The sequence below is a fragment of the Lemur catta genome, chromosome Y (genome assembly GCF_020740605.2).
Source record: "Lemur catta isolate mLemCat1 chromosome Y, mLemCat1.pri, whole genome shotgun sequence".
Taxonomy (NCBI): Eukaryota; Metazoa; Chordata; class Mammalia; order Primates; family Lemuridae; genus Lemur; species Lemur catta.
Window position 1 is genome coordinate 6607550 of NC_059156.1, and position 18201 is coordinate 6625750.

Below are 18201 nucleotides of genomic sequence, written 5' to 3' on the forward strand. Positions count from 1 at the left end.
AAAAGTCACATAGACATATTTATGTGGATTTGTTTCTGGGTTCTCTATTCTATTCCATTGATATATATGTGTGTCTCTGTACCAGTCAAATGTAGTCTTATATTGCAATAGCTACTGTTGTCTGTATCTGCAAAAAATCTTGCAGAAATTTTGTTAGAAATTTCATTGAACATATATATTGAGGCTGATTTGAGTTAATTTTCTTCTTAATATGTTGAATCTCTTTTGTTTTTCTTTTTCCTATTGAGGACACAGTCATTCATTTATTTCACATTTCATGCTCATTACATTGGGCTGGGAAAGAAAGGAACCCTGCACCAGCGTATAGATTGTGCTACTTTGTTGTCTTTCAGAGAGATTGGGATCCAGGTTCTAATTGTCTCTAAATTCAGGATCTGGGTCAGAATCAGAAGAGGATAGACTGATGTGTGGGGTATATGGGCTGACAGGAAAAAGAGAGGGACAGGCATGGAGCTGACCACTGGAAGGTTCATGTTCCAGGGCTGCCATCTAGGTGCCCGAGGATCCTACATGTAGCTCATGGGTAGAGAAGCCCACAGCGGCCACTCGAAGTGAGAGGGGATGGGACAGGCTTGGGGCTGGTACTTGGGAAGCAGGAGGTCAGCCACATCTGCAACCTGAAAAGACTCTGGCCTTCCATCTGTATCCCAGAACCCTGTCTAGAGCTTCTTCATGAGGACAAGGCTGGTGTTGGCTTTTTGGCCTCATGTGTAGTGTAGTCAAAATTCTGCACAATTGTCACCAGACATTCCTGCCAGCTCCTTTTTATGTCCCACTATTTGAAATGCTAGGGAATGGCTTTAGACCATTCATGATTTATCTCACTCAATACTTCAAATTCAATAGATGTCCCTTCTTATAGGAAACTGTGGATTTCCTGGGCAGTCCATGGTTTAATTAACTGGTCTGATAGTTTTTCTGGTTTCTTTTACCTTCTTTTCTTCCTGAGTGTTTCTCTTAATAGTAATTTTACTCTGATGTCTCCCTTTCTCCATTTTCACTCATGAGTTTTCTACTGGGATTCTTCTCACTGCAGCTATATAGCCTAATCCTGGGTTGACAGAGAACTAGCACTTACTCTTCCGTAATGGAATCCAGGAGTCAGAATGTGCCCTAGTGTGGAAAAGTATTTGCTCCTCTCTGCTTTTGGCATATCTCATGTTAAATCTTTCCGTCAGTAAGCACAGTATATCTCTACGTCCTTTGTCTTTGTTTTGTAGTTTGCAATTTACATGTCCTATACATGTTTTGGTAGATTTACATCTGTTTTTTTTTTAAGTGATTGTAAATGATACTATATTTTTAATTTTAGCATTTGCATGCGTATTGCTAATAGTAAAAATAAAACTGATTTGTGTACGTTGGTATTGTGTCCTGTGACCTTGTTGAACTCAGTTAGTTCTAGTAGTGTCTTGAAATTCTTTGGCATTTTGAATGTAGGCTGTCAAGTCTTGTGTGGAGACTGTCATTTCTTTCTGATCTATATACCTTTTTTGTCTAGTTCTTACCATAGTGAAATGACTAGAACTTCTAGTACATTGTTGATTAAGAGTAGTAAGGCCAAAATCCTTGCTTTGTGTTTATTCTTAAGTGTAAAGTATTCAGTCTTCACCATCAAGTATGATAGTTTAAGGTCTTTTCGTTTGTATGTGTTCTTAGTTTAGGAAGTTCATTTATAGTCATGTTTTTTAAAGTATTTATATCATGTATGAGTGTTCAATTTTGTCATACTTTTCCTCAATTGGCTCATTTTTCTTCTTTAACCTGTTACATAACATATTAAATATTATACTGTACTTTTTAAATAATAAGCCAGCTTTATATGACTGAAATTAATCATATTGATTATGTATACATTTGTATATATTGTTGAATTTGATTTATTAATATTTTGTTTAGAGTTTGTGCATCTTCAGTCATGATGGAAGCTGGACAATAATTATTTTTGTACTCTTTATCTAGTTTTGGTATGAGGACAATACTGACTGCATGAAATGGGAAATTCTTAGTTTCTCAAAGAGGTTATATGGAATTGATTATGTTAATTCTTCTTAATACATATGGCTTATTCTTATTTTTTGTAGGATTAAGTAAAATTGATGTTAATTCTTCTTTAAATGGTTGGTAGAATTCTCTAGTTTACCTATATGGAGATTTTTTTTTGAGTCTTAAAATTATGAATTTAATTTTGTTAATAGTTACAGAGCAATTGACAGTATTTCATATTGGAAGAGTTGAAGTGTTCTGTGTTTTTTAAGGCATTTGTCTATTTTGCCTACATTGTCAAATTATGTATGTACTATTGTTCAATGTGATACCCTATTTCATTCTGCTAGTGGTAATTTAGCCCTTTTTTCTCTTTGTCAGTTTTGCTAGAGGTTTGTCAGTTTTATTTCCAAAGAGCCATTCTTTGTTTCATTGATTTTTGTCTATTGTTTTTTCTTTTCTATTTTATTGATTTTTATATTTGTTATTCTTTCTTTATGATTGCTTTGGTTTATTTTGTTCTTTATGTGGTTTCCAAAAGTGGGCGTGTGGATTATTGAAATATGTTCTCTTTTCTAATGTTCTAATGTCATGAATTTACCTCTCAACATTGCTTTACCTTCCTCTGATCTGACATCTTTTATCAGATAAAGTAAAGCTTAAAAGATATGAAAGAAAACGACAAATCTGCCATTATATAATAGTTGGAAAGACCAACATTTCTTTGCAATTTGCAGAACTAGACAGAAAAAAAAAAACAGCAAAAATAACACAACTCAACAACACCATCAGTGAAAAAATATAAATAACACTTCACTCAGTGCAATATACACATTATTTTCTAGGTTAAATGAGGAGTATGCTTGTGCCATATGATGAACTTCAACAAATGGCAAGAGGTTAAAATCATGCAGATTTTAATACATAATGGAATTAAAGTAGAAATCAGTAAGAAAGATAACAGCAGAATCTCCATGTACTTGGAAGCTAATCTGTGGATCAAGCAAACATTTTTCAATAATCCAAGGATCAAAGAGAAAGTGCCAAGAGAAATAAAATATATAATACATTGAACTGAATAAAAGTATCCAGGTTTTACTGTACATACTTTCAGTTCTGTTTCTTGGTGCATAGACATTTCAGATTGCCATTTCTTCTAGGTTAGTTGTTCTATTTTTCATTATATAATATTCTTTACATCTCTGATAATTTTCTTTTTTCTCTTCTACTTTATGTAATAGTGTGTTCACTCTTGCTTTCCTTTGATTAATATATGTATGATTTTTTTTCATTCTTTTATATTCAGCCTGTCTGTACTTTTATACCAAAGTGAGTTTCTTATAGATGGCATATATTTTAGTCATGTTTTTTAATCCACAGTGCTAATCTCTGTATGTAGTTGGTGTAGTTGTTGTAATGAAACTCTTTACAGGTAGTGTTGTTTATTATTAATATGCTAATAGCTTTTTATTTTGTCTATTTTTTGCCTTGGTTTTCTTTTTCTCCCTTCATGAGAATTATTTGAAGAGATTTGAGACATTCTTTCTGATATATTTAAAAAGGCCTATCTGTTTGTATGTAGTTTTTGGTGGTGGTGGTTGTATGTACATAATCTATCACAGTCCACTAACATCATCATTTTATCAGCTTAAGTGAAGTATAGAAACCTTGGTATACTATCCTTATCATTCCTCTGTTTATAATTGTCTTAAATATTTTCTCTACATTCACTTAGGACTGCCTTACACAGTGTAACATGATTTTTATTGTATTTTTTAGTTCTAAAATTTCCAGTTGTTCTTAGATATTCTCATTTGTAGCTGAAACTTTTAATTTTTGCTTTATACATTTTTATTAATATCAAGTGTGTTTACAATTGCTTTTTTAATCATATTTATGATGGCAGTTTAAAATATTTGGTAGATAATCTGTATATCTCTGACATTTCTGTGTTATGGCATTTATCATCTTTTTTCGCGCAGATTGAAGTCTTTCTCTTTCTTGTTACAATGAGTGATTTTTATTTGAAACTTGATTACAGGTGCCAGTGAAACTCTTTGTTTCACTTTTCAAAGTCTTATATTTGTTTTATACATAATGCCCAGGGTTATTAGTTGTATTTATGGCATGAATAGGGAAAACTATATCTACTTCATCTACTCTCCAGAATATCTGTAGTATTCTTTTAGGGCAGAAAATTGGAAGTAATTTTTTCTGTTCAATCACTTTAAATCAGTCCAACCCTAAATAGGAGAAAGAATACTTAAAGTACAATGTCTTTGCTCTGAATCTTGGGGGATGATAGGATATTTTCTAGATTAGAGTCCCCTATAACTTGTTATATTAAAATCTTGCCACGTTATATGTACAAAGAAGCTGTGGCGGCAGGGAATAGATATTCAAGTCATGCTGCCCTTTTTGTTTTTGGCATTTATTTAGTTACTTCTCTTTCCTTCCTTTTTCTTTCTTTTTTATGACACTTCCTTATTCTGGCGTCTACCTTATCATATCATTTTTCATTTTAGCTTGTCTCATTCTATCCTCCAATTATTTTCTTCATCGTTTTTTGATTTGTTGCCCTGGTGTGCACAATTAGACAACTTAATCTTTTGACTTGTCATTATTTTGGGCCTTCAGACTATTCTTTGAAACATTCATTTGTTTATGTACAAAATTTAGTCATGTTAATTATACTACACTCTATAAATTCAGTTCTGAAAACCAAAAAGTGGTATATTAATGCCATGTGGACATAAATAAAATGAACACCTTCTTAGGTCATGTTAAGCCAGGACAAGGAATTAGAATTCTGTGTATAGTTCAATGATTCCAAACGTTTTCAATGTAGAAAAAATTTGGAAATATAAGATAGGGTGAGATCTTCAAGATTCACAGGCCTAAGCTCAATAATTAGATTCTGTACAACTCAAGGAAAACCTATTGTTTTATCAAATCAATGATAAAAAGCAAAAAAAAAAAAAAAAAAAAAAAAGATAGGGTGAGATGGCAGCAGTAGGTTTCCAGCCTGAGATATCTGTCTGTCTAAATCTATACTCCATCATAACCCCAGCTGTCTCAGAAGACTGAATAGGTGAATTTCATCAAGCCCTTAGCTTGTAATGCCAGAAGTTGTGTAATATACAAGATCCACTGTGAATGTTGCTGCTTAAAAGTTATGCAGCTGGAATTCCAATTGTAATACATTTCAGCCCAACAGCTTGAAATCTCTGCTTCAGGTAAAGGAAGAAAGGGTAAATAAATACACAGCAAGTTGTCTCAGGAAAGGAACTGCCAATCAAAGCAGAAGACGGAAAATAAATTTTAGAAGATCCAGGGGAAAAATCAGTACATTTCAATGAGAACAAAGGAAAAAGAAGCCTTTATGGCATTACCAAAAGTAACCAAATTTGCATAATGTTCAGATAATTATAAACTAAAAACAGACCATGTAATTGAATTGATAGTCATTGACAGTAGTTTAGTAAAGCAAAACCATTGCATCTCTAGTGAACACCAGTGTGTCATGCTCTTCAAAGAAAATGGCAAGAAGAGTGAAGATCCAAAGTAATAGCTTGAATACCATGGGATATTTGCTTTTGGAAATGAAAGTAGATTTTGGTAGATTTAAGTCAATATTCACTAAATAATGAAAAAATATATATGTGTGGCAGGCACTGCTAGATCAGTGCTGAGTGTCTAAGATATATGAGACTAATGGGATAAGGTAAGAAACATCTTCTGGAAGGGGTTATATCTGTTTTGAGACAGGTAAAGTAGGCAAAGAGGGAGAGGGCCTTTTGTACTCACCAGAAAACTGGTTTCCCTGATCATCACCTAAATGTACATCGGGGAAGGACACCAATTGGATATCAGACTGGGATGGGGGGTGGGGGGAGGGGATGGGTGTATGCCTACATGATGAGTGCGTTGCACACCCTCTGGGGAATGGTCATGCTTGAAGGTGCAGACCCGGGGAGGTGCGGGGGGGAGGGGATGGAGGTATGACTACATGATGAGTGCCAGGCGCACTGTCTGGAGAATGAGAATGGACGTGCTAGGGACTCTGACACGGGGGAATGGGCAGGACATGGACAATGTATATGACCTGAACTTATGTATCCCCATGATGAGCTGAAATAAAAAAAAAAAAGAAAAAGAAATGGGGTAAAAGTTGCAAAATGGAAATGGCCACGGTTGAAAGGAGTTCGTATGAAGTAAGTTCCAAATGACTGGTGGAGAGAAAGACAGGAAGTTCCAAAGGTAAACAGATTCTGGATAGTGAAGAGACTCGTTCAGCTGTGCTGAAAATATGAGGTCAGAATCTAGAAGGTATTAAATGTCAACATAAGGAATTAAGTCTTTGGATGGGACAAGAAACCAATATGTTTAAAGTGTGCATTGGTAGGCCGGGCGTCGTGGCTCACGCCTGTAATCCTAGCACTCTGGGAGGCCGAGGCGGGTGGATCGCTCAAGGTCAGGAGTTCGAGACCAGCCTGAGCAAGAGTGAGACCCCGTCTCTACTAAAAATAGAAATAAATTATCTGGACAGCTAAAAATATATATAGAAAAAATTAGCCGGGCGTGGTGGCGCATGCCTGTAGTCCCAGCTACTCGGGAGGCTGAGGCAGTAGGATCGCTTAAGCCCAGGAGTTTGAGGTTGCTGTGAGCTAGGCTGATGCCACGGCACTCACTCTAGCCAGGGCAACAAAGCAACACTCTGTCTCAAAAAAAAAAATAAATAAAAAAAAATAAAGTGTGCATTGGAAAATATGAAAAGTAGACCTTCCTAAAGAAGGTAATTAAAGGTACAAACCAGTTGGAATGCTTTGATAACAGAGCAAAAAGGACTCTTACTAACACCAGTTGTAAAATTACAGTATGTGCTGCTGACAGTCATACAGTTCATGCCTATGTTATGTGATCTTTATTGCTCAAGTGATGATATAAATAATGGTGCTCTGGGTACTGGATTGGCTGGTTTGAAAGGTATTTAATGAAGACAATGTTCTTTGCCAACTAAAATCCAACTATTCTAACTTTAAAATAACTGCAAAATGTAATTGAGAAAATATGGAATTAGTGTGTATTTGCTTTCTCTAGATTTTATTTGCATTTGTTCTCCCCTTCATGCCACTCTGATTTAGGCCCTCATTTTGTTTATCGTAGATTATTTCAGAAGTCACTTAATAGTTTTTTCTTTTTCTGAGTTTTTTTTTTTTTTTTTTTTTTTGCTTGCTGCCCTAGTATGAGTGCTCTTTTCAGAATTCATAATGAAATTCAATTGCCCTTATTAGTGTTGAGAGGTGAGACCTTTAAGAGTGTTTAGTCCATGAGGGCTCACCCTAATTAATGGATTAATGCTGTGTTCTGGAGAAAGGGTTAGTTGTCAGGGGAGTGGGCTTTTGATCAAAGGATGAGTTCAGCAGTTTTCCTTTCTCTATCTTGCATAGAGGCTTCACTATGTGCTGCCCTTGCACCATTATTTTTTTTAAGAAATGGGATTTTGCTATGTTGCCCATGCTGGAGGGCAAAGGCCCTTCACAGGTACAATCATAGTACACCACAACTTCGAATTCCTGGGCAGGAGCTCCTCTCACTTCAGCTGGAACTACAGGTGTTCACCACCGTACCCTGCTAATTTTGAAACATTTTTTTTTTTAGAGACGGAGTGTTACTGTGTTATCCAGCTTATTGAGCTCCTATTCTCAAGCTTTTTTCCCACCATGGCTTCCAGCATTGCTGGGATTAGAGAACGCCACCATCCCTGGTACACAAAAAGAAGGCCCTCACTAGATGCAGACACTGGATCTTGGACTTTCCAGCCTCCAGAACTGTAAGCCAAATAAGTCTCTTTGAATTACTCAGTCTGTGGTATTCTGTTATTAGCAGCAGAAAGCAGACTAGGACACTGTGTTATTTCTTTTCTTTAAAATAGTTAAATGTAATTTACTTATAAGAGGGCATGTCAGATTTCCTGTCAAATGAGCAAAAGGTTCATATATTAAGACAATAAGATTAGCCTGCTGTTGAAATACAACATCCTTTTACTGACAACCATATCTTAAAAAATAAGGAGAAAGAAACCATAAAGATGAACATGTAATTTTATTGTTCAAATAACAGAATTGCAGGTATTTTTTTCAGTATTTGTCAATATAAATTTTATTCTTTGTTATGGTGCATAACCTGGTACTTCTTTGGTAGAAGATCAGTTGTAATTAGGATGATGTTTGTATAAGGAAGACGATTGGTAAGTTGGCCTTGAAAGAGAGGCAGCAGATCTATCAGCTATCACAGGCATTGGAAACCATGGGTTTCCTGCTGGTAGGTTAGAGAAAGGAGCCTCATTGACTGATAACCCAGAATATCTGGTTGGGAAAGTAGGAGGCTCCATCATCAGTCCAAAATAATTGTTCTGTAAGGGAGATATGACGTGGTATTGAGAAGTTGTAGTTGTGACAAAATTCACAACGTGGCCGTTTGCTTGAGTGTAGCTGCTATGTGAATGCATGTGGAAAGTGGTCAACTGATTTAAAATAGTATGTTGAACTGTTGCAATTTGTTCTGATGGTCTAGCTGGAGTTGATGATGGAGGAGAAAAATCACTTTTGACTGGTTCAGTTGCATTATCGATTCTCTGGCTGGTAGAAGGCTTCCTTATTAGAGGCACATTTAAATTTGTAGAGGCAGAAAGTAAACTTTCTCCACTAGTTTCAGCAACTAAACCAGAATTATAATTTATGTTACTACCTGCTGTAAAGTGCTTCTTGTTGAAATCTTGAACTAATGAAGCAGATAATGGAGAAGAATTTTTAATCCTGACTCTTCTTTTCATTCTTAATAGAAGTTGGGGACAGCCACGTTTAAAATTTGGATTATGATAGAACTGTAACTAAAACCAAAGGAGAAGATTATTTAGAGACATTTTTAACCAAGAAACAAAAGAGAGTATCAAACCTAACCTATAAAATCTGAAATTTCAGCTCTATCACACGAACTTAACATCTTCACATAATGCAGGTACATTGCTGACTTTTTTAAAGAATGTACTTACTGGGAAACAAACATTTAAATAGTATAGTTTTCAAGTGAAAACATGTTATACATTGATACATAACAGTGAATTCCACTTCATTAAGTGGCTGTAGTACCTTGGAGTTCACTAAGATTCAAAGTTGCTACTAAAATTTCATAAAATCCTAAATACTTAGCACTTAGGCTGTCCTCAATGATTTGGAAAAATATGTAGTTTTAATCTTAATATTTCATGTTATTTTCAAAATCTGATTTCATTCAATATACTAACATAGTTAATATTGTACAAAATAAGATCGTATATAGTTCCTACATAAGTGGTAATTGAAAGATTTTTAATACCTTGTTTAAAATAGAGCCTTCTTTTTCTTCTGCCAGAAAGTCAGCTAGAGAAGCAGATCTTTGAAAATTCTGTCTCATTTTACTAAATCCATAAAGGTTAAGCTGTCGAATTAAACTCTTCATACTGTCCGTTTCAAATATTCTGAAAGGGGCCTTTCTTTCCAAGACTTCTTTCTTAAAGAGTTCTTCATTAATCACTATAGAAGTTCCATTGTCATCCCACCAAATAGACTTAAATTGGTCACTTTCAACTATTTTCCAAAGTTTTCTTGGAAAGGTCAGAGAAAGAAAATCATTATCTTTATCTGGTTTAGAGGCGGAAAATGTATAACGTGGTCTTTTTACCAAAGATCCTTCAGACAAAACCTGAAAAGCATTTTCTTCAATCATTGACCTTAGATCTAAGTCCCCAGGGAATGTGTGCTCACGAAATGGAGATCTTATGGAGGCTTCTGAACCTGTTGATTCATCTTTAGGAGAAACATCTTGAATTTCTGAAGAAACGTGTTCCATCTCAAATAAATTTTCCTTTAGCTACTCTTTTTTATCTACATGGTTTTCAACACTGCAGCTTCAAATGCTGCTTCATCTGGCCTACACAGGTAAACTAATCTAGACCATCACAATGGCTCTCAACCTCACTAGCCGTGACATCACAAGATGACTTTCGTCTCCTAGCAATAAGTGTGTAACATTCAGCCAAGAGTGTTTCCTCCTTACTCTGTGAAATTAATCACATTAAAATAAAATGTAGAATGATTACTTACATAATGTGATCTGAAAAACCTCATTCCTGCAAAATCTTTTAAATAAATAAATAAATAAATCTCTTCAATCCTTGTAATAAAAGGGATTTCCTCTTATATACACTCTTCCTAGACTGGTGCCAGAAGGATAGGGCCTGATAATTGGAAAATGCAAAAAATGAGTAAAACAGAACAAATAATTTTAAAAGTTTTCTCAATTTGGAACCAAAATCAGTGGACTGTAGAACCTGTTATAAGAGAGACATGGCCATAGACATAGAAAGCAGGTTACTGGTTGCCTGAGTCTAGGGATTAAGGAGAACTACTTTATGGGTACAGGATTTTCTGCTGGGTGATGGAAATGTTTAGAAACTGAAGACAGTTGATGATTGTACAACTCTGTAAATATATTATTTATAAAAAGTTACTCATAATTCTAATTATGGTCATTGTAATCATAAGTGATACCTTAATATTTTAAGGTAAATGTCACATAGTATGAAATTAACTGTTTTGAAGTGTATATAATTCAGTGGCATTTAAGATATTTAAAGGGTTATACAATCATCATCCCTGGCTCCCATTGCCTTTCTGTTAAACAATGTGATAACCAAGGGGAGGAAGAATCATGGCAGTGTTCCTCCACCATCTTAGTTCTAACTGACTGGAACTTGCCCTGCCTCCATCCTGTTTTGATCCAGGCAATTTGAGACTTCCTGACTTAGGTAATGCTGCAGCAATGTCCAAAGCAGTACCTAAAGCAGCAGCTGCCAGTTCCTTGCCTCATTGGTACTTAGATATTAGTCTTGAACTCAAAAACTTTATATAATATTTAAGTTTTTTCAAGTGTACTGTCATATATTTCATTCATCTAATTGTAATTATTTTATATATATAAACAGCTTATATTTTTAAAACACAAGAAAACTATTTTATCACAAGATAGGGATATTCATGGAGGTGCTAAAATTTAGATTATTTAGCAGCCACCCTATTTGTAGTCTTTGTTCAGGCTATTTTCTAATCCATAACAGAATGACATTTTAGTGATAACATTAAATTTAATTCAAAAAATGGATGTACTGTTTACCTATCACCACAATTTATCATGTCCTGGTTACTCAGTTAGTTCTTACATATTATCTAACTAATTTCTTCTAAAATAAGCACAGTAAATGACTGAATGACAGAAGTTTCTCAGTATTATGTATTGGAGAGAAATGTCAACAAGATGGTGGACTAGGAAGCTACAGGCCTTTGTTCCTCACAGAGACAATGAGTTAATAACAATATATGGACCAGAATATGTTTGTGTGCACTCGAGAGACTACCCAGACTAACATAAAATAAGAAGGAATGCTGGAAAGGGGGTAGGAAAATTCATGTCATTTTGCATGTCAGTCTTTTTGTACCTCCTTCTATTGCCTAATATGGCAAGAACAGGCAAAAGCTTTCCATACTAAGAGTCCTGGTGCAGTTTAATTCCCTGAGATTCATCCAATTATAGTATGTATTAGTGGTTTCTTTCCTTTTTATTACTACTTTCCTTTTTATTACATACACAACTGAAGAACATGTGGAATGATCTGGGTTTTAGCTGTTAGAAATATAGTTGCTCTATACCTTCATATACAGATTTGTGTGTAAACATAAGTTTTCATTTCTCTAGAATAAATGCCCAAGAGTGTATTTGTAGGGTTGTGTGATAATTGCATTTCTAGGTATATAAGAAACTGCTGAATGGTTTTTTGTAGTGACCCTATCATATAATGCCGCCCAGTAGTGTACAGTGGCCCATTATTTCTGCATCAACAGCAGCATTTGATAATGTTACTACTTTTGGTTTTAGATGTCTAAATAGATGTGCAGTGATATTGCTAATACTATTTAACTTTTTTATGTGTTTATTTCTTATGCTTATATCCTCTTTGGTAAAAACGTGTCTTTGTGCCCTTTCTTCATTCACTAATTTGTCTTTTTTTATTGTTGAGTTTTTAGAGTTCTTTCTTTTTCTAGGTAGAATTAATTTACTAGCTACAGGTTTGCAAATGTTGTGTGCGCCTCCTCACAGTATCTAGAGTGTCTTTTCATTCCCCTCACAGGATCTTTCGCAAAGCAAAAAGTTCTTAAGTTTAATTAAATACAATTTATCAGTTTACTTTTTATGGTTTATGTTTTTGGTTTCAAATGTCGTAGTAATATTAGTCTTTACAACCTATAAGAGGCTCAGGTTTTCTTCTGTGATTTTTTCTGTCAAAAAATATTATATTAAGGTGTCATAATTTTACATTACATTCAAGTCCATGGCCAATTTTGAGTTAATTTTTGTACAGTGAAGTTTAGGTTAAGACTTTTTTTCTTAGCCTATGTGTTGCCACTTGCTCTAGCTCAGTTTGTTGAAAGGCTATTTTTCATCCACTGAATTGTTTCTGCATGTTTGTGAAATGTCAGTAGGGCATGTTTGTATGAATCTTTTTTCTGGGTTTTCTCGTGTATTCCAAAAATCTATGAATCTATCCCTCTGTCAGTACTTACTGTCTTGTTTACTTTACCTATACAAAAAGTCTTGAAACTGATGGGCTGAATCGTCTATCTACTTCTTTTTCAAAATTGTTTTAGCTATTCTAAGGCCTATGCCTTTGCACATAAATTTTACAATAAATTTGTCTGTATAAAAAATTCTTGCTGAGATTTCAGGAGAAATTGCAAAAAATATATAGACCAAGTTGGAGAGAATTAATACCTTAATATATTGAATCTTCTCATGTTTAAACATAGTATATCCCCCTTTATTTCTACTTCAATTTCTTTCACCAGTGTTTTGTAGTTTTCAGCATATAGTTTTCACAGATCCTGTAATGTTTTGTTAATGTAAATCAAAGCATCTCATTTCTTCTGGAGCAGTGTAGATGGTATTACTTTTAAATGTGGAGTCCTCCTGGCCCCAAGGGAGGGGAAATAATAGAGTGTTGTCTAGTTTAGATAAACTTTATCAGTTCAATCTCTGGAAGGCTAGGTAGTGTTGCACCTGCCTTAGCATCCTACTGAAGCCTGCTGAAAGGATAGAATAGGATGTGAGAGAGGGCAAGCAAGAAGTAGAATGCAATTAGCCCTCCTTAGTTTTACCTCTTTTAAGAATTAAGTTTGAGTCAAAATGGAAGCTCAACTTGCTACTGGACGCTGCGGACCGTATCAGCTAGGCTACTGATGCACCGTCCTGTTTCCTCTGGGTAGGAGATAGACTGGCTGCCCATTCTGCCAGTGCAGGGAATCACAGCATCACTGATCTGGGAGAAGATTGTAAGTAGCCCCACAAATTTCAGCAGTGGTTTTTCTGTTTGGATGGAGTTCATAGTTATTCCTCAAAAAGTTTTGTGTGGTTGTGTATTATTTGTGTGTGGTTAGGCCATCCTTTCATGGTCCTTTGGCTAGAAGCGAACAGTATTTCCTTTTAGCTGTTTTTGTTTGTATCTATTGGTGGTTCTGGATTGGAAGCTTCTGCAGTCTATTGTCTGAGATGTAAGAGATGCAATAAGGAAACCTGGGGAATTTATTACAATATTGCTGTTCAAGTCCCTAGGTCCCCAGAAAACCTGTCTCTTGCTTCCTGCCTTTCCACATTCTGTTGCTTTTTGATATTATCCATGGGTTTTTAGTTGTAAGCCAAAAAATGGAGTATTACATTGTGATTGGAAGTTCTAGGAAGTCAAAATTTAAAGAAGTATTTTAAAATGCTAAAAAAGCTAAATCTCGTACAGAACAGGGAAAGATATGATTACATAAAATAGAATCATATGATTTATATATGATAAAATTATTTTATAAAATAAAAAATTCTAAAGCAAAAATATTTTTCTTACCATTTTCCTCATCTCCAGAATGGATACAATTCTCCTATTAGTAATACCTTCTTATAGGTTTAATTTGTTAAGCAATAAACAATTTAATAGAAATTAAGGACTTATTTTTAATCATCTTGAGCAAAGTGAATAGTTACCTAAGCATGTCTTTAAAAGTGAAGTGTTACAAGTGTAACATAAAATTGTTCTTAAAAATCAAACTAGCTATCAAGAGTGGCAAAATCTGTAATGTTCAGACTCCAATAGTGATTTGAGATTAAACTTCGTGGTTCATTGGAATAAGCAACCGGGGAATTAAGTTGGATGCATCCCTAGGAAAGTGATCATTTCTGTGTCCACTTGGTTGGGCTCCCTGCTTAACATTATAATTGACCAAAGAAAGTGCTGTTCAAATATTCAGCTGGAATATTTGAATCTATGTGAAAAACCATTGCCCATGAATACCAAAATGCAACAGAAAATGAAGTTTTTATTCAAAGCTATGAGGCAAAAGATTCATCTTGTAACCTATGCTCTGTATGATATTCAGGACTAAGGTCAGGTTTTTTGGTGTTATATACAAGGTACAAATATCTCAAAAGCACAAACTAATATAAAATAGCAGCTTGAACAACTAAGTTTTTAAAAACCTGAAAAAAATCAATGTGGAACTGTCCCATGAGAAAACTTTATATTCAAAAACTGACTTAAGAGTGTTTTACCACCTCACAGAAAACACTGCTATTCACTGATGGAAATTCCATGCCTAAGAGATAACCAAGAAGACGCACAAAAGGATAAATAAGATGAATCAAAGGGTTTTTATAATAAGTAAGTTTAGATGTTCTCTGAGATGAAGGGATGGAATCTGAAAAGCAGTAACAGGTGAATAGGAAGAATAAAATAGATTTTTGAAAAGGACAAGACAGATCATTGAAAAATGAAGTATATGCTAAAGGAAATCAAAGAAAATTCCACTTTATGTTTCTTATACAATGGATTCAGCACAATTATAGGAAGAATGGCTGATGTGCAAAGATCCAAAGTGAAAATTTAACAGCGAGTTTTATATTTTATCTGGCAATCACACATGAAAGAGAAGCTAATAAAACATCAGATTTACTATACATCTGAAAGGAACACCAGAAGAGAAAATATATAGAAAGGGTGATGGGCAGAACATAATTTCTACACAGAATTTTATTCCAGATAGATTATCATTTAATAAAGAACATTTTCCAACTCAGATGAAGCAAACACTAATGACTTATAAAAATCCCAAGGAAAATAGCACAAAAGCCATTTTTTTGGAAAAAAATAAATAAATCTCAAAATGAGAAAAGTATGTTTCAGAAAAGTTATGTCTTTTTTGAAGGAGGCTAGAAATAGATTTCACTTTGTTGGACAAATGTCAGCTGAGTACTTTCGAGTAACCAACAAAAGTGTAGAAATACAATGATTAATCTAAAAAGCAGAAAAATTAATATTACTTAGAAAACAACCATTACAATAGAAAAGAAAGGATAGGAGTGAAAGAAAGCAAACAAAAACAGAGCAAATAAAACTTTCTAATAAGATGTTAGAAACAAATAAACATAACGAGTACTCACATTAAATGCAAATTGTTTAAGCTCATGTATTAAAATATAAAATACTCTAGATTAAGAATTTGTACATGTGGGAATAATCACATTGAAATGGTGAAAATAAAGGTTTAGAGAAAATTTCCTGCAAATATTAATCAAAAGAGGAGGGTGCAAATGTGGTTATTAGATAAAAGAGAATTTAAAGGAAAATGCAAGGAATAAAGATGGGCAACAATAAAGAATTACTCGAAGAGAATATAAAAATCACAAAGTTGCATGCCCCAATAACATTGTGCCAATTGTATATACAGAGCAAAACTGATAATAAAGTGATGTTGGCAAATGTGCAATTGTAGTGAGAGATGTTTTTAACATATCACTCATTTAGACTGATGTATATGCAAAAATAGTAGTAAATACAAATACTTCACCATTAATTAATAAACCTAACTTTTACATATATATAGGAACTTGGCTACACTCACTCCTAAGTAGTAACTTATTTACTGTTTACATCCTGTTCACACAGGGAACATTAAAAATAAAAAAATTACCTAGCCCCAAAATAATATCTCAACGGATATCATCAAATAATTCCATATGACCTAATTTTATGGCCACATGCAATCAACTTAAAATTCAATGACACTCTCCCCAACTCATTTTGTCAGGCCAGCATTACCCTGATAATGAAACAAGACAAAGACATCAGAAGAAAAGATTATTAATGCCCAATATCCCTAATGAATACAGACAAAATCCTCAAGAAAATACTAATAAATCAAACCTGTAAATATGGCTTACATGCTATGACCCAGTAGGATTTATTCTAGGAATGCAAAGTTAATTTAACATTCAAGAACCAACTGTGCAATGCACCACAAGAATAGAATTAAGGATTAAAAACCACGTAATAATTTCAATAGATGTAGAAAAGGCAAAACTACTCAACAAACTAAGAATACAAGGAAAATATCTCAACCTGATAAAGGGCATACACAAAAAACCCACATAACATCACACTTAATGCTAAAATTCTGAATGCTTTCCCCAAGAGCAAGAATAAAACTAGAATGTCCACCATTGCCACTTCTTGTGGCATTTTACGGGGAGTTTGCCCCAGGGCAATTAGGTAAGAAAATGAAACAAAAGGCATCCATACTGGAAAGATAAAAGTAAAACTGCTTCTACTTGCAGATGACATGATCTTATATATATATGCATAAAACACTGAGATATCCACTAAAAAATTACTAGAAATAGTACATAAGTCCAGAAAATTTGCAGGTAACAATATCAGTGTACAAAATCAGTTATATTTCTATAATAAAGAATAATCCAAAAAATTAAGTTAAGGGAAATAGTTTACAAAGGCATCATCAAAAGAATAAAATATTCAGCAATAAATTTAACAAGTTTATGAAAATTATACTTTAAGAACTATAAGATATTGCCAAAAGAAATTTAAAACCTAAATAAATGGAAACATTCCAGTATTCATCTATTACAAGACAGCATTAAATTCTTTCTAAAGAATAGAGCTAGAAATCTCATCCAGTAAGACTAAAATACATAAATGCTTTAATTTTTATCAATACTGTCACTTTTCTAGTTGGTCTATTTTAACAAATAACCAACATCATCTGGGGAAAATTTATCTTTTCTTTCTAGAAACTTGCTTTAGGTTCTTAACTCATTTTATGGGTTTTAATTTTATTAATCAGAATTTTTAATTAGAAAAAAATTCAAAATTTTTTACTTGCTATCGGTTGCCTTTTTCATTTTCCTCCCTTTTCATTTTGTTTTATATCCCTTCTTCAGTTACTATAACTAATGTCAATATTCCCTTGCAGTTTGTATAGCGAAAACCTAAAATAAACTATATTTTTTCAAGTAAGTATGTTTAGATCTATTAGCACTTCCTGTTCTAAGTGGGAATGTTTTCAATTTTTCCCCATTCAGTATGATGTTGGCCATGGGTTTGTCATAAATGGCTTGTATCATTTTTAGATAGGCTCCCATCTATGCGTATTTTGTTAAGTGTTCTTACATTAAAAGATTGTTGAATTTTGTCAAAAGCTTTTTCTGCATCTATTGGGAGAATCATATGGTCTTTGTTTCTGCTTCTATTTATGTGGTGAATTACATTTATAGACTTGTGTATGTTGAACCATCCCTGCATCTCTGGGATGAAGCCCACTTGGTTGTGATGGATTATTTTCTTGATTAGCACCTGGATTCGATTTGCTAGGATTTTATTGAAAATTTTTGCATCTATATTCATAAGGGATATTGGTCTGTAGTTTTCTGTTTGTGTTGCTTCCTTTCCTGCTTTTGGCATCAGGGTGATGTTGGCTTCATAAAATGTGTTGGGGAGGATTCCATCCTTTTGAATGTTGTGGAAAACTGTTGTAGGATAGGCTCTGGTTCTTCTTTGTAGGTGTGGTAAAATTTGGTTTTGAAACCGCCTGGTCCTGGGCTTTTCTTTTTGGGAAGGTTTTTTATTGCTGTTTCAATTTCAGTTCTTGATATAGGTCTGTTCAAGAATTCTGTTTCTTCCTGATTGAGCTTAGGGAGGCTGTATGTTTCTAAAAATTGTCCATTTCCTCCACATTTTCCAGTTTGTGTGCATAAAGCTTTTTGTAG

General features: G+C 34.1%; 1 protein-coding gene across 1 annotated transcript; it reads right to left on the reverse strand.

The window, feature by feature from the left end:
- Nucleotides 1-8215: 8215 nt before the first annotated feature.
- On the reverse strand, nt 8216-9897 carry LOC123629081 (heat shock transcription factor, Y-linked-like). The gene is made up of 2 exons (XM_045539028.1): nt 9385-9897; nt 8216-8899 (listed from the first exon to the last, which is right to left on the reverse strand). The coding sequence occupies exons 1-2, from the start codon at nt 9895-9897 to the stop codon at nt 8216-8218; spliced, it is 1197 nt and encodes a 398-aa protein (XP_045394984.1).
- Between the last annotated feature and the right edge of the window lie 8304 nt (nt 9898-18201).

Excerpts from the sequence above, each read along its gene's own strand:
- LOC123629081 (XM_045539028.1), bottom strand. The coding sequence starts at position 9,897 with ATGGAACACGTTTCTTCAGAAATTCAAGATGTTTCTCCTAAAGATGAA. Across the intron at positions 8,900-9,384 it reads AAGGCTCTATTTTAAACAAG|TTACAGTTCTATCATAATCC; the intron begins GTATTAAAAATC and ends CTTTGGTTTTAG.